Consider the following 15,944-nt stretch of genomic DNA (forward strand, 5'->3'; position numbering starts at 1 on the left):
GTTTCTACTAGTGGTATGGTATCGTCTGCATATCTTAAATTATTGATATTTCTCCCTCCAATTTTCACACCTCCTTCATCTTGATCCAAATCCGCTTTCTGTATATGTTCTGCATATAGATTAAATAAATAGGGTGATAAAATACACCCTTGTCCCACTCCCTTCCCGATGGGTCCCATCGGGACTCCGAGCAGGGTCACCCAAGTCTGAATGGTCAAAGCTGAGACACCAGACTAGGATGCATCCAGACCCAGAAGAAGGCAATGGTAAACCACCTCTGAATACCTTTTACTATGAAAACCCTATGAATGAGTTCCCTACTCAGTTAAAAAACAAAACTATTGGGGGTTCTTGGTTCACTACTCTGTTGACCAAGCAAGATGTCCTAATATAACACATTCCAGGATTTTAAACAATTGTTTTATTCCAATTTAGGTTTACACAGTTTTAAACAACAAACATAAATAACAATATACCCCATACAGTTCAAAAAACATAGATCTTTTCTCAGTAGAAATATCTATAGTTTAAGGCACTGAGAGAGGGAACATAGAGAAAGCATTTAGGTTCCTCCAATTCAAGCACTTATTCATCCTGAATATGCTCATTGTTTGCACCCTTAAAAGTACCCAAGCTACATTCATAAGTGTGTGCAGACTGCTTCAGTAATTCCTGACAGAGAAATTCATTTCCCATTTTTGCCAATGGTAAGAACTGTTTTACTTATAGTGCTGTGCTATTGAAAATAATGTTTAAACATATGTTAAAACAATTGTGCAATATGGCTTTAAGACCCTGTATTTGGTTAAAATACAGCAAAGAACATTAGCTTGAAGTTGCCTAAACTGCCTTCAACAGAACAAGTTTTGTTATAAATGTTAGAATGTAATGATACTAATTCTTACACAATTTTTAAATTAAGGCTGTCCTGAATTTCCACCCACAACCTTTTGGGGAATGAAGTATGGATGTTTCAGAAAGAGAACCCTCATTTGCCTTTTTATTTACTGCAGAGTCAGGCAGCTGCTTCTTTCCATGACCTGTGACTTCTGTGTCTTTAAAAACAGAAAACAGTGGCTTCTTAACCTGAGGCAATTCCAGCCAATCAGAAATCTTCCAGGCAATCAAATCAGGGCACATGATGATATCATGAAGCCAGACCAGAGTGAGGGCAGTTCTTCTTGCCCCCATTCTGTATAGGAAGGCATTTTCACCCCATTTGTAACCCTCACAAAAAAATTGCTGAAATTGTTCGTATGTGTCAGCTTCATGACATTTTCCATGAAATATGTATTCTACCCCCCTTGCTTTTGGCCCAGCCTTATTCTACACAAAACTGAATTTAAAAATTAATTTTCAATATGTAGCATTTAAGTGTATATAATGCCTTGACTAAAAAATGTGATAGATAACATTCAGTCATGGATGTAAACTAGATTTCAGTCTTATATATAAAAATCACATAATACCATGTAACGTAGATAAGTATGACAATGGTAAATTTCCAAGATTCATTAAAATACATTTGTTAACAGACATGTAATTTTCAGACATGTAGTTTTTGGAGTATCAGTAGTGACATCTTGTGGCCAGTTTAGTAACACCAAGCCTGTACCTTTTCAATGATCTATAAATGGTATTTTTTTAAAAATGGTGCAAGTTGATACACAGAGAGAAGACAATACTCAGAGAGATGACAGTATAGAAATTCTCTAGATTTATATTCACAGCCATACGAAGCTCCCTCCTCTTTACATACCAACATATAAAGATCCACAAAATCTTTGCAACTCAAAGGAGTTAAAAACACTTTATCGTGAGGACCCTAATATGCTACTAACAACCGGGAGTGGGGGTGAGGAGATAGAATCAAGGAAGACAGGGTGCTGATGCATGAGTTTTTTTTATAAAAAAAACTTAGCATTGCCAGATTACAGATGTTAATACCAAACGCCCTATTAAGTCCAACAAATATATATACATTTGTGTTTGTGTAAGAATGTGCAAGAGTGTAATATATATATTCATCCATTCATTCTGGACAGAGATAGTTAGGGAATTATGCAGTATCACTGTGGGCGCCTGTGTGTGGAGGAGTCCCATAGGGCTCAATGTAAATCTGCTTTCCCCTCTCCCACCATTGGCACATACACACAGGAATGCATTTCAGGGGAAGAGAGGTCTGTGCACACTTCCCATGTCCCCATCTAGCCCTCCCTAATTATGTGATGCATGCCCCTAGTACACCAGAGGGAGAAAACAGGATGGTGTGCCAAAAGTGGTACCAGATCATATCCTTAGTGTTCAGTACAATATGGGCGACAAATAATTATCAATACCACAAGAATTCAGTAAATGCTCTAATATGAAACCTACAGCATTATTTAATTTTTAATTTTTAATTTTTTTTACAGATTATAAATCCTCTCTTATAGGATGTTTATTTCCATCTTGCAGTTTTGGTGCCAGCCATGAGAAATATACTTTCACTGGATCAACATTCCAGTGTTTGTGAAAGGATATTGGAACTTGATGGGCAAGATAGTCCTTTGGGTAATCCATTGGCCGAGCCTAAAAGGGTGGAAAGAGAGTCAGTGCATTTCATATGGTTTGAAACCTTTTATTAGATAAAAAACACAGATTCACAGTTAAAATTCTATTATTCAGTAAGGTCAAGTGGCATGAAGACAATCAAATTCTATGCATGGTAGAGGTTGCACACATTGTGTAGAGAGTCTGTGAACATTGGGTTTTATGCATGTAGGCCCCTGTGCCAATGTGAATTCAACATGCCAAGTGGCTGTGGGCTGGCATGATTCCAATAGGTAGGATCTGAATGTCCATACAGAGCTAATATAACGGCAACAGTGTGATATCAGCAAGGCCAGCCCTTTCGCCAGTGAATGCACAGGGTCGAGGGTTCTTGCTTTCTCCCTTCCTCTGTGTCTACATAGAGTCCTTGTATGTTGAATGTTAGTTCACCTAAGCTCACGGGTTATCAAGAGCAGTTGTCTAGTGTAGGCGGAGAATCGAGAAGACCCCACCTAAGAATTCTTGAGTCTTGGAAGGTACCAGAAATTTTCTATTTGGGAGTCAAACTTCAGACAGCAGAACAGTCTTTATAATATATGCTATTTATTCATATCTTGCACACTACAACTAAGAAAATGCATTCTAGGTGGCCTTAGCCATCATTGCAGAAATGGAAAAATAGTAATATATATCAGCATGAAAGAAGTTGCTGGATATCCTTTTAACATCAAAGTATTTGATTCATTACACTTCACTCTTGCTTCTGCTACTAAGCCTGGATACGTCTACCTTCTTGTTTCTGAGCTGCATCACATTGCTTTTTTTTTTTTAACTACTCTTTGGCTTTGTTGTTACGTGCCTTCAAGTTGATTAAGACTTATGGGACATAAAATCAAATGTGTAATGAATCACTTTTGTGATATTATGCAAACAAAGGCTAATAGACTGAAACATCTCCCTGGTGTGTCAGGCAAGGAAAAGGGAGAGAGAGAGAAAAAGCACAACTTCCATTAGCACAGAAAAGTCAGTTTGGAGACCTCATTTTGGGGAAGATCAGCCCTGCCAAAGCCCAGGCTCTGAAAAGCAGGCACTGGACTTTGTTGAGCCAAGAGGTGCTCCAACACATGCGCACGCATTCACGTCTGCATGTGCCTGACACTTCTGGAGATTTGTCAGGGTCTTGCCTGTGCTCCTCTCCCCCATGTGATCTTCTCTCACCTCCTGAGCTCTGAGGACTGAGAGGAAAATTGTTGGCTGCAAACTCAATAGGGCTTGCTTCTTTACCGGGTGCCTCCATTGTGTTGATTTTGTTGTGTTCCCCTCCCCCCCCCCACTCAACAGCCTCTCTCTTCTCCCTGGGAGATTGAGAACGAGAGCAAAAGCGTGTGCGTGTGTATTAGTGTTTGCATTCTTGGGGATGCTGGAGCCCTGGGCTGCATGTTGGAGATGAAAGCGGGAGGATATTACAGCTGTCTCCTAAGAGAGGAAGGAGAATGAAAGTGAAGGGATTGCTCCACAGAGCAGCACCAAGAGCAGGTTGAGGCAGCCGCAGAGGCCACCACTGGCAGTCTGCAGGCAAGAGGAGGAGGAGGCCACCACAGCCAGGTGGCGATCACAGCTGCATTTCTCCGCTGCATTAGATGCCGCATGAGGCAACTGCCACCACCGCGCAGGAGAATGGATATATACTCATGTGGGGTGTGCAACTGACACTGACATATATGCAGGCATGCCCCCAGAGAAATTTATCAATGGCTGCTTTATGTGACAAATGGAAAGAGAAATGGAACAGTGCGGTTATTCTTCTGCACCAGGGTGGGAATGAGGGAGAAAAAGTAGAAAGCTTCTCTTTACATTCACCTGGATCCTAATTATGTCTCTCTCACATGCAAGATGGAAAAGTACATGAAAAGCAAAGTACTGTTCTGGACCAATCACTGTAAAGAGGTGGACTTAGGGGTGTGGCTTATGCAGAGGCAAATTAGACCAAAATAATAATAATAATGCCCACGCATATGGATGTTACAATTCAGGTTTTAAAAAACAAATCCGAGCACAAACAGAACATGTATGGATCTCGAGGCCACCAACCGAATACGGAAAACGTGGATTTCGAGGTTAGGTATGGATAGGCCTTTGTTACATATTGCATATTTTGCTACAAGGAATTGAATAGAGCACAGGTTTGAGAGAGGAGCTTAAAAAGAGAACCTAGCATAGAGAAATTAAGGGCACAATTAAGATAAATGCATAGTCGAACCAAGATAGATCTTCCATTGTTTACAAAATGAATCAAAACCAAGCAGAAGACTGTTTAAGCACTGATCCAAAATATTCTTCTTATAAACAAAAAACCCACACCTTATCATGCTTTCCTATTTATTTATGTATTGAATTTCTTAGTCGCCCATCTGGCTGGCTGTCCAGCCACTCTGGGCGATGTACAACATAGGCATACAATACGTAGGCATTAAAAATCTAAAAACAATGAAGATAAAATCTAACCCACCCCAAAAGCCTGCCTGAAGAGCCAGGTCTTCAAGGCCCGGCTGAAGCTCATCACAGAAGGGGCATGGCGGAGATCATTTGGGAGGGAGGTCCACAGGGTGGGGGCCACAATTGAAAAAGCCCACTCTCTAGTCCTCGCCAGCTTGGCTGTTTTGACTGATGGGATGGAGAGGTTTTTTGAGGCTGATCTTGTTGGGCAGCATAGCTGCTGATGCTGGAGGCGCTCCTTTAGACAGACTGGGCCGAAACGGTATAGGGATTTAAAGGTCAAAACCAACACCTCGAATTGGGCCCGGTAAGCAACTGGTAACCAGTGCAACTCTTTTAACACTGGAGTGATGTGATCTCGCCGGCGGCTGCCTTTAATCAGGCGCGCTGCCGCATTCTGTACCAGTTGCAGCTTCCGGACCGTTTTCAAGGGTAGCCCCACGTAGAGCACATTACAGTAGTCTAGGCGAGAGGTGACCAGGGCATGTACCACCAATGGGAGCAGATGATTGGGAAGGTAGGGGTGTAGTCTCCGTATCAGATGGAGTTGATACAGCGCTGCCCGGCTCACAGCCGAGACCTGAGCCTCCATGGACAGTTGGGAGTCAAGAATGACCCCGAGGCTACGGACCTGGTCTTTCAGGGGCAATTGTACCTCATTGAGCACCAGGTCTAAATTCCCTAACCTTCCCTTGTCTCCCACGAACAGTACCTTCCTACTCTATCTTTTGGAGATGGGTGGACTTAGAGACATTTAGTAGACTCTTCTCTCTAGATTTTTGGGTTAAATCATGTGACTGTATGTTAGCTGCAGAAAAACCTGTCTGGCAGTTCATATGGAAAACCACATGTGGTAAGCATTGTTACCAAGCCTCATGCTTCCCCAGATTTCTAAGCAGTTTGGGAACCCTGGCAACACAGAGCATACTGCATTACCAGAGGCAACAGAAGCTACCTTTGTACATGGTTAGATTTGACACGCAATATGTTTACAAAATGCCACCATGGAATTAGCCAGGCTTTTGACTGGGGCCAGTTGATGGGAGCATATCTTGCCATTATTGAAAGAACTTCCGGTCCATTGCTGAGCACAACTGAAAGTGCTTACCTTTAAAGCCCTATATAGCTTAGGACCCAGCAAGAAACACCTACTTCCATACCTATGCATTCAGGTCATCTCTGGAGGCTCTCTTCCAGGTGCCCCTGCCACGCGAGGCAAGACAGCAACAACCAGAATGAGAGCCTTCTCAGTGAGTTGTACCCAGTTTGTGGAATTCCATCTCTGAGAGTCTTGCCTGACACCAACATTGTTATCCTGCCAGTGTTAGGCAAATATGTTTTATTCTACCAGGTTTTTAATGTATAATATTTTCTTTTAGCAAGTTGTTTTTGTAAGCCACCCGGGAAAAACTGTGGTATATAAGGGGGGTATATAAATCTTCTAGTGTAATTAATTATTTAGCATTTACTGTGTTCTACCTTATTCAAGTTTGCATTGAAATCGGTGAATAATTTACTGTATCTCTTTGCTTGAACTCTGTGAAATGAAATCAAATCCCACTTTTGCTCCAGTACTAGAATCTGATTGCCAAAACAATTATGGTGCTGAATGATCCAATAAGAGACAGTGTAACCATAATGCAAATCAAGCATGTGAGGCACTTGCTGATCTGCGAAGTTGAGGATAAGGCCAACATAGTGAGATAATTAAAATCAATTGTTTATGAATGCGTTCTCAGTGTCACAACAGGATCTCCTTTTCACTGTCTCACAACTCAATGCAAATTAGTGCAGTAGTCATGCAGAAGTAAAGAAATTTATCCACAGTGGTTGCCATTAAATATTTAAATATGCCTCTGGAAATTTAGTGAAGGAATGAAAAAGGATTTTAAATGACAATTTTTTTTTTACCTCAGCAACACTTCAGCATTGCAATCTGGCGCTTGTTATTAAAAGGCAACTTATTTTAAGGAGGTGTTTCCCCTTCAACTCTTGGTTTCATGTCCATATGTGATTTAAATTGAAATTGAAATATGTAATTGAACCCCAGGAAAGAAAAAGTAACGATGATTGCATAAAAATGAATGGGCTGTGATTTCACAAGCCCCTGTCATTAAATGCTGTTGTTATTGTTGCTTTAGAGAGAGATAACTAGAGAAAATCTGTTTTCTGCTCAACTATTGACTGAGCAATGCTATGTTCTTGAGACTGAGATCAGAATAGAGGTTCTGTTTATTACTAGATTCCTAGACTAAATCTGATCTTATAGTAAGTGCTTTGTCAGATCCAACATCAGTGGCTAATGCAAAGTATAATTTTAGTTAGCAATTGCACTCCTGTGGTTTTATACTTAATTCTGTTTGTTCATGTTTCTGTAATATAATTACACTGTTTAAATCTCTCAGGGAGTGGTTCTCAAACATTTTTCCCCCATGGACCACTTGAAAATTGCTAAGGGTCTTGGCAGTCCACTTAATGATTTTTCTGCTTGTTGTAGCAATTGTAATGTGCTGTGCTAAATGCTGTATGATTTTTAATTGTATTTTTACAGATATGCCATGGACCACCTGAATGAAGGACCACAGTTTGGGAACCCCTACTCTAATGTTTCTGCTGAGACAGAGGACTATGAGGGACCATAGCCCAGTAGAGTGCCTGTTTACATGCAAAAGGCTCCAGGTTCAATCTGTGGCATCTCTCTCTCTCTGTTATGTTTTAGGAACCAGTAAGAGGAAGTGAGGTAGAAATCTGCTGCTGGTCAGTGTAGATAATATGGTGCTAGATGGACAGTGTGACCTAGTGTATTTTAAAGCTTATGCCATAATAAATATATTAGCCTTTAAAGAGTCATAATACTAGTGGAAATAAAGAAGGATTGGCTGTGGACATTCCCTTACATTGTTAATATTACTGGTGATAGAGCTGGTTCACATGTAAAGCTGAGCCAAACTATAGTTTTGAGTGAACAGATGAGTGTGCAGGCTCCCAGAGGAGATCCAACCACTTTGCTCCTGCTCTGGTCTGGCTGCTGCTTCTGTGAGTTAAACCATGACCTATAAACTCAAGAGCTGCACACAGCGAGACAAACCATGAACCCAGGTTTGGATGGCATGTTAAGTCAAACCATAGTCAAGACTCTGTTGTTTTTGCTGTAAGAGACTAACACAGCCACTCCTTTGGAAATGGAGGCTGCATTGTAATTTAGCTGAGAAAGACTGGGTGGCTTCTGGTCTCAAGGCAGGCAGATTCTCTTTAGCTGGAGTAGATCAAGCCAGAATGCAGGTTTTGCTTACCTCACTCTGTATTAACTGGCCAATGGGTTAATGGTGATGAATGCTCTAGGATAAAGGACCAAGTATGGCTCGAGTTTCCTAACTTAAACTGTTGACCCCATGTCTAAATCAAAGAGAAAATTCCATCAGAATGCTCTTATCTAAGGTCTGAGGAGATACGTTGATACCCTGGAATCCATATCTTCCAGAAAACTCAAATGAAATCTTTGTCAGCCCTTCTCATAGAATCTGTTAGAGGCTAAAACTATCCTTCAGAAGGAGGGTGGTTGCTAAATGCTAATAAGGAAGCAGAAGGTTTATATGTACACTATATCTGAAGCTACAAAGCTTGCATCAGACAATAGCCTCTGGAATTAATCCAACAACATTGTAACTTCCTCCTTTATTTAAATCCTGTCTCACCATAATTTCAGCGTACTTTGTCATAGCCTATTTCTCTTACAGATTATAAAACTTTACTCGGCATCACTTTTTCTTGTTTTCATATTATATTTACAAATAGGTTCTAGATATTTGTACTAAAACAAGTATTTCCACGTTATCTTAAAATACAGATAAAAACAGACATTACTTCTTGGGAAATAAGAAGGCTTGACAAACCAATAAAGCATGTTTTGGGTGAGAAAAATTAAATTACGTAGCTGTATGCAGAAACTGAGCAAAACAAAACTTGTATAAAAAGCCAAAACCATAATTAAAAATTGTTCTGTCTTGCTATTTTTTAAACCCTAAATGCTAAACATTTTTAAAAGCTATGTATTATTATGATAGTAACATTCTAAGAAGCAAGAGAACTGTTTGGAGAAAGAATACTTAAATGGAATTGTTACGTGTTAAATTAACCATTAGAAAGTGAGTAAAATAATTATCATATGCAAATAAGGCAAGACACTAAATTTTCTTGATATTCTGCCAAAACCAAACAAGAGGTGGTGATGTACCATATTTCCAAAAATGGGTATAACTTAAGCACTGTACTATTAATGGTCTGTTCCACTAATGTTTTCTTCCTCTCCTGTTATTCTGCAAGGTTTTATAGATGTTTCTTAGCAAAAAAGGAAGGTTTTTTCCCCCAGTCTACTACTTACAGCAAAATACATGTCTACTCAAAGTCCCACTGCTTACCCCCAAGTACTTGTGTGTACAGAATTGAAGCTAGTGGGTTATATTCAACAAAGCACTAAGCATAGTACAAGGATTTCCACTTGCGCGGTGAGACTCACCCTCCCTCTCCTCACACACACACCCTATATCTGTTCAGGAGGGTTGGAGAAACGCCTAGAACAGATTTGGGGAGAGTATGGGTTGCATGAGAGGGAGGGGAAGTCCTGTTGTACAAGCAGAAAGCCTTCTGCTGACAGAATGAATCATAGAATTGCAGAGCTTGGAAAAGTTACTTTTTTGAACTACAACTCCCATCAGCCCAATCCAGTGGCCATGCTGGCTGGGGCTGATGGGAGTTGTAGTTTAAAAAAGTAACTTTTCCAAGCTCTGTAGAATTGTAGAGTTGGAAGGGGCCTATATGGCCATCGAGTCCAACCCCTTGTTCAATGCAGGAATCCAATGGTGATTTACCAGAGCTTGGAAAAGTTACTTTTTTAAAACTACAACTCCCATCAGCCCCAGCCAGCATGGCCACTGGATTGGGCTGATAGGAGTTGTAGTTCAAAAAAGTAACTTTTCCAAGCTCTGGATTTGGCACTACAATGGATACAGATCTGAATCATTTATTTACCTCCCTCGCAAAGTGCCAGCACCCTCCTTTCAGCTTGCAATTGTCCATGTATTTCAGTCCATGTATCTTGTCACTGACAAGAGGAGACACTATACAGGTGTAGCAAGATTTTAGCAATATATTTCTCATTTGTAGAATCTTATAAATATTTGTTCATAGAAATAGTCCTTCTGGTATATATGGAGTATAAGAGTGTCATCCAACAGTGTCAGCCAGATTGCACAACAGATTTCTGCTTGTGCATAAAAGAATTGTTCCTTTCTCCCTCCCCAATGTAGCACCCTCCATCTGCTTCAGAGGGTTAAGGGACTCTCTGGAGCAGATGGGGGGTGCAGGGCGGTAGGGGTCAGGGAAGTAAGGGAAGGCCGTACCACATCCACTGGTGCAATGTTGGACCTTGCACAAAACATATACACTTCTCAATACTCACCTGATGGAAGAGAGGGCTGTGTGTTACTGGAATTCTTAAGCCACTGAAACACATTCCAATTACCATATCATCAGGGGCATCATTGCTGTAACACCGGCATTTACTAGCAAATAATCTTTGGATTGCTGCTCTGCTGAAAACCATCCTTAAATGACAAAGTTAAAAAAGAAAAGTTTTATGGGAACCATTGTTTCACTGCAAAAAGCTCTAAATGATTACAGCAATCACAAACTGACAGCACTGAATACAAATAGTCTACTAGCGCAGAGGACATTTGGCATTATTAAAACATGGGTCATAATAAAAGTAGAAATGAAAAAGGAGTGCTTGTTGACACTCCCTTGTACAGTTACTATCACTCTTGATATAGAGCTGTTGCACACATAATACTAGACCAAATCATGGTTTAGTGTGAACACGTGGGTGTGCAGGTTCCCATAATCATTTTGCTCCTCCCTTGGTCCTACTGCTGCTGTGAGCCAAGCCATGGTTTGGCTTACAGTATCATCCAAATCTGGGCTCATGGGTTGTCAAACTGACAGCACTGAATACAAATAGTCTACTAGCGCAGAGGACATTTGGCATTATTAAAACATGGGTCATAATAAAAGTAGAAATGAAAAAGGAGTGCTTGTTGACACTCCCTTGTACAGTTACTATCACTCTTGATATAGAGCTGTTGCACACATAATACTAGACCAAATCATGGTTTAGTGTGAACACGTGGGTGTGCAGGTTCCCATAATCATTTTGCTCCTCCCTTGGTCCTACTGCTGCTGTGAGCCAAGCCATGGTTTGGCTTACAGTATCATCCAAATCTGGGCTCATGGGTTGTCTTGCTCCAGACAACTCTTGAGTTTACAGTTCACGGCTTAGCTCATGGCAGTGCAGAAGGAGAACCAGGGGATGATGGTAGCTGCCACAATCTCCTCTCTGCAAATCCTCACATTCACCCTAAGTCATGTTTTGGCTTAGTACTGCATGCGAACCAGCTTACAGCATCAGTAGTAACTTTGGTGTTTTCTTTTAATATTACTTCTTGTGTGGCCAGTGGCTACTTTGATATCAAAAACATCTTCCCAGTTCACCACTATGCTTAAAACTAATGGCAACAACAAACAGGAGGGTCATATATCTATTTCAAAAGGAAGTTCAGTTTTGAAGGGCTCATCACAACTCAACAAAGTTAAAAAGGATATCCAGTTGCTTGTGAAAATATTTGAAGGCCGCAGTCACTAACTATGTGCTTCAAGGTGACTGGAACCTTAAAGTAATTCCTTTTGACCAAGCTGAAAGTTATTTCATAAGAACAGCATTACTGTCTCTACTAAGTTTTCTTAGCAGAGTGAGAGATGAGACAGATATGCATCACACAGAGGCTCAAAACATTGTGAATATGTAGAAAGTTTCTAATGTAATATCTCTATTATAGCACAAAATGTAAAGCTGCTATGCCACTGTCATTTGGCTGGCTACTCCATTACTGATGCCTCCTCTTCTTGGGAACAAAGCGCCCCAAAGCAGCTTGCTTGAGACAGGAGGAAACTGAGGCTACAAGGCACTTTCTTTTCCTGCAGGAAGACATAGCTTTGCAGTACCAGCATTGAACGGGCAGGTGAGACAGCCACTTCCTCACATGATTTTCCCTTCCCCTCATGTGCATGGAGCTCATTCATTGCTCCTGGGTCAGCCTCCTCCTCCCGCAACTGCAATATCCTCAGGCAACAGATTCATCATGAGGCAGCGGTGGCAACAGAAGCAACAGAGTAGCTAGTCAAGTGGCTGTAGTACAGCAGTCCAGTTTGCTGCTATGCCACAGATACAGAGCTTGGAAAAGTTCCTTTTTTGAACTACAACTCCCATCAGCCCCAGCCAGCATGGCCAGTGGATTGGGCTGATGGGAGCTGTAGTTCAAAAAAGGAACTTTTCCAAGCTCTGCACAGATACCCATGCATTAAAAAGTAATTTTAAAGTGCATTCATTGTACTTTAAGCCTCTTTTTTCTGTCTGTTTGCTGCATGCTCAAGTCACTATGTACCCCTTGAAGATATGAGTTGTGACACTATTATTTCTCATAGCAGCAGTGTGACCATCTGAAACTTTCACCACCAGTTATCCCTATTGTGGTCTTGGGCCAAAGACCCACCTAATCCAACAACCTGTTCTCACAGTAGCCAACCAGATGCCTATGACAAACTTGCAAGCAAGACCTAAATCCATGGGCACTGTTCCCTGTTTTGATACCATCAGGGGGAGTAGCCATTGACAGCCTTATTCTCCATGAATTTGTTTAATCATTTTCCAAAGACATCCACATTGGTGGCCATCACTCTCTCTTGTGGGAGCAAATTTTATAGTTTAACTATGTGCTATTTTGTGAAGAAGTATTTTCTTTTGTCTGTCCTGAATCTTCCATTCAGCTTCACTGGACACCCCCAAATTCTAGTATTATGTGACAGGGAGAAAAACTTCTCCCTATCCACTTTCTCCACTCCATGGAGTCATTACCGGTTCAGACCCCATTAGCAAAAATGTGGGGGTTTTTTTGCCCCGATCTGCATCGCTTTATTCTTGTGTTCACTGAATTGCACGGACCATTTCACTACCCATTCACAAAGTTGGAGAAATCCTTTTGGAGCTTGTCACAATCTTTTCTTTTTTTTTTTAACTACCTTGAACCATAAGGCATCATCAACAAACTTGGTACCTCACAACTCTAGATCATTTATAAAGAAGTTAAAATACGCAGGTCCCAATTCCAATTCAGATTAAATGACTTACCCTCCTCCACCAGTGATATAACTATAGCCTCCTGATCCCAATCCATAGCCATAGCGTTCCCCAATAATCACGGGCTCACTTGGGTCATAGCAGCTGAGTAATTTCTGAAGCCTAGAAATGCTAAAATATGAAGTAGCTTATTCAGATACATTTAATTCCTTTAAGCAATTTCAAAGCTCTCAAGATGTCAGCCTAAACAAAACACATGTAGATTAACTGTGCTGAACCAGTGCCTGGCTACAACAATGGACTGGATGAGGGCTAATAAACTGAGACTCAATCCAGACAAGACTGAGATGCTGCTAGTGCGTGGTTCTTCTGTCCGGATGGTGGATGTCCAACCTGTCCTGGATGGGGTTGCACTCCCCCTGAAGGAGCAGGTTCGTAGCTTGGGGGTTCTCCTAGAACCATCTCGGTCACTTGAGGCTCAGGTAGCCTCGGTGGCACGAGTGCCTTCTACCAACTTTGGTTGGTGGCCCAGCTGCGCCCCTATCTGAACAGGGATAACCTGGCTTCAGTTGTCCATGCTCTGGTAACCTCCAAGTTAGATTACTGCAATGCACTCTATGTGGGGCTGCCTTTGAAGACAGTTTGGAAACTGCCGCTTGTGCAAAACGCAGCGGCCAGATTGGTAACAGGGACCAGACGGTCCGAACATATAAAACCGATTCTGGCCCGCTTGCATTGGCTGCCTGTATGTTTCCGAGCTCAATTCAAGGTGCTGGTTTTAACCTATAAAGCCTTACATGGCTTGGGACCACAATACCTGATGGAACACCTCTCCTGATACGAACCCACCCGTACACTACGCTCAACATCTAAGGCCCTCCTCCGGGTGCCTACTCTGAGGGAAGCTTGGAGGGTGGCAACAAGGGAGAGGGTCTTCTCAGTGGTGGCCCCAAATTATGGAATGATCTTGTTGACGAGGTGTGCCTGGCACCATCACTGTTATCTTTTCGGCGCCAGGTCAAGACTTTCCTCTTCTCCCAGGCATTTTAGCATGTGCTTTTTAAATTGTTTTAAATTTTTTAAATTGTGTCTTAAATTGTTTTTTAAAAATGTGTTTTAAATTTGTATATTTGTTTTTGATGTTTTTAGTTGCTGTAAACCGCCCAGAGAGCTTCGGCTATGGGGCAGTATACAAATACAATAAATAAATAAATAAATAAACTGCTGACATTGAAAATTAAAATGAATGTCTTCTGATTATTTTAAGTTGTCCTCCCCTTTTCATGTTAAAAACCCCTGTTGGGTTTGCTTCAAAGCCAGATCTATATATTTTATAAAATATTACTTTAAAAGGAATATATAAGTTTGTGGTCCATAAGTGACTCTACGTCAAAATAAACATCCATAGTTTTCCCCAGAACATTTCCTAAGAATGGCAAAGAAGAATGATTTCAGAATTCAAAAGCCAAAATGAATGAATAATCTAAGGCTAAATATATTGGGTTAGTTAAAGGTACATCTTACCAGCACATAATCACAGATTGTAGCATCACATTGGTGCCCCAAGCTAGAGTGAGAAGTAGTTATATTATTTATAAATTTTATATCCCACCCTTCCTCCCAGAAGGAGCCCTGGGAGCCCTAAATGTGTGATATGAATTACGGTAAATTATTCAAATGTACAATTAATTTGGCTTTACTAAACCAAAGCTACTTTTTTCCAAATGAATGTGTGTGTGTGTGTGGGGGGACACATAAAGGCCAAGTGTAGAAAAGTTGAAGAGCTGTTACAGAGCTGGTTCATACAACACAGCAAGCCGAACTACGGCTTAGTGAGACCAGACAAGAACTTATAGATGCTTTGCTCCTGCCTGAATCTTTTTACTGCAATGCTAACATCAGCCAAGATTTGATTTAGCTTGTTGCCCGAATTGGGACTCATGCTGAAGTTGTCTCTTCACTAACTGTGTGTCATGAGCCATGCTAATAGGGAGTGGACCGCCCAGCAGGAGGGGGGTTAGGAGGACATGGATTGCGACATTCCAACCGGGGAAGGACCCAGCAGGGGAAGGGACGATGAAGTGACCCCCACTCTGGAGGCTGACAGATCACCTACAGCAGTCCCATACACCCTCCTGGAAATCCACCAGACCAGCCACTCACTCCTCTGCATGAGGAGGTGCCTCTCCCAGCACCTGCACCACCACCAGACAGCTTTCCCCCTGTCGAGGGGGAGGACGGGACAGAGACCAAGGCCCTGCCTTCACCCCGGTCCAGGAAGCGAATGCGGCGGGAGATTCAACAATCCTAGCTCAGGAGGCCTGTGCTTACATGCACACCTTCAGCAATGACTCAGAGTACACGCAAGAAGGGAGCCTGCCCAGCCCTACTTAATGTGGGCGAGGGGGAAGGGTCAGTTGCTGAGTCAACATCTTATTGCCGCCAAGTTGTGCCTAGTTAGCTAGAGAGGGATGCTGAGTTCTGAAAAAGTTGTAGGTAGATTCATGAAGCGCTCTGAACTAAAATGTTCTTACTTTAATAAAAGAAAAAACTACAGCTGAGTCTGAATCTGAGTTCTTTGGGTTCGGGCAGGACACCATGAGCAATAGCCAAGAATAAACTTTGGCCACAGCTTGTGGTTAGTGAAGAGAGAGTTTAACCATGAGTCCCACTTTGGATGACAAGCTAATCCAAACCTTGGCTTAGCTCAACATAGAGTGGCAGTAAA

The 15,944-nt window shown here is 41.6% G+C and overlaps 1 protein-coding gene across 7 annotated transcripts in view; it reads right to left on the reverse strand.

The window, feature by feature from the left end:
- Window positions 1–406: 406 nt before the first annotated feature.
- The window catches only part of B3GLCT (beta 3-glucosyltransferase), a 168,801-nt gene continuing 153,263 nt past the window's right edge, over window positions 407–15,944 (reverse strand). For 6 of the 7 annotated variants that reach the window (XM_061628461.1, XM_061628463.1, XM_061628462.1 and 3 more), the window contains 3 exons: window positions 13,268–13,387; window positions 10,487–10,631; window positions 407–2,571 (listed from right to left, as the gene is read on the reverse strand). In XM_061628461.1, the coding sequence (XP_061484445.1) occupies window positions 2,416–2,571; window positions 10,487–10,631; window positions 13,268–13,387 (421 nt within the window). In that variant the 3' untranslated portion in view covers window positions 407–2,415. Of the gene's footprint in view, window positions 2,572–8,321; window positions 8,425–10,486; window positions 10,632–13,267; window positions 13,388–15,944 lie in introns of all 7 variants that reach the window. The other variant, XM_061628460.1, reaches the window with a different exon arrangement.

Source organism: Rhineura floridana, chromosome 5, assembly GCF_030035675.1.
Source record: "Rhineura floridana isolate rRhiFlo1 chromosome 5, rRhiFlo1.hap2, whole genome shotgun sequence".
In the NCBI taxonomy this organism is placed as follows: domain Eukaryota; kingdom Metazoa; phylum Chordata; class Lepidosauria; order Squamata; family Rhineuridae; genus Rhineura; species Rhineura floridana.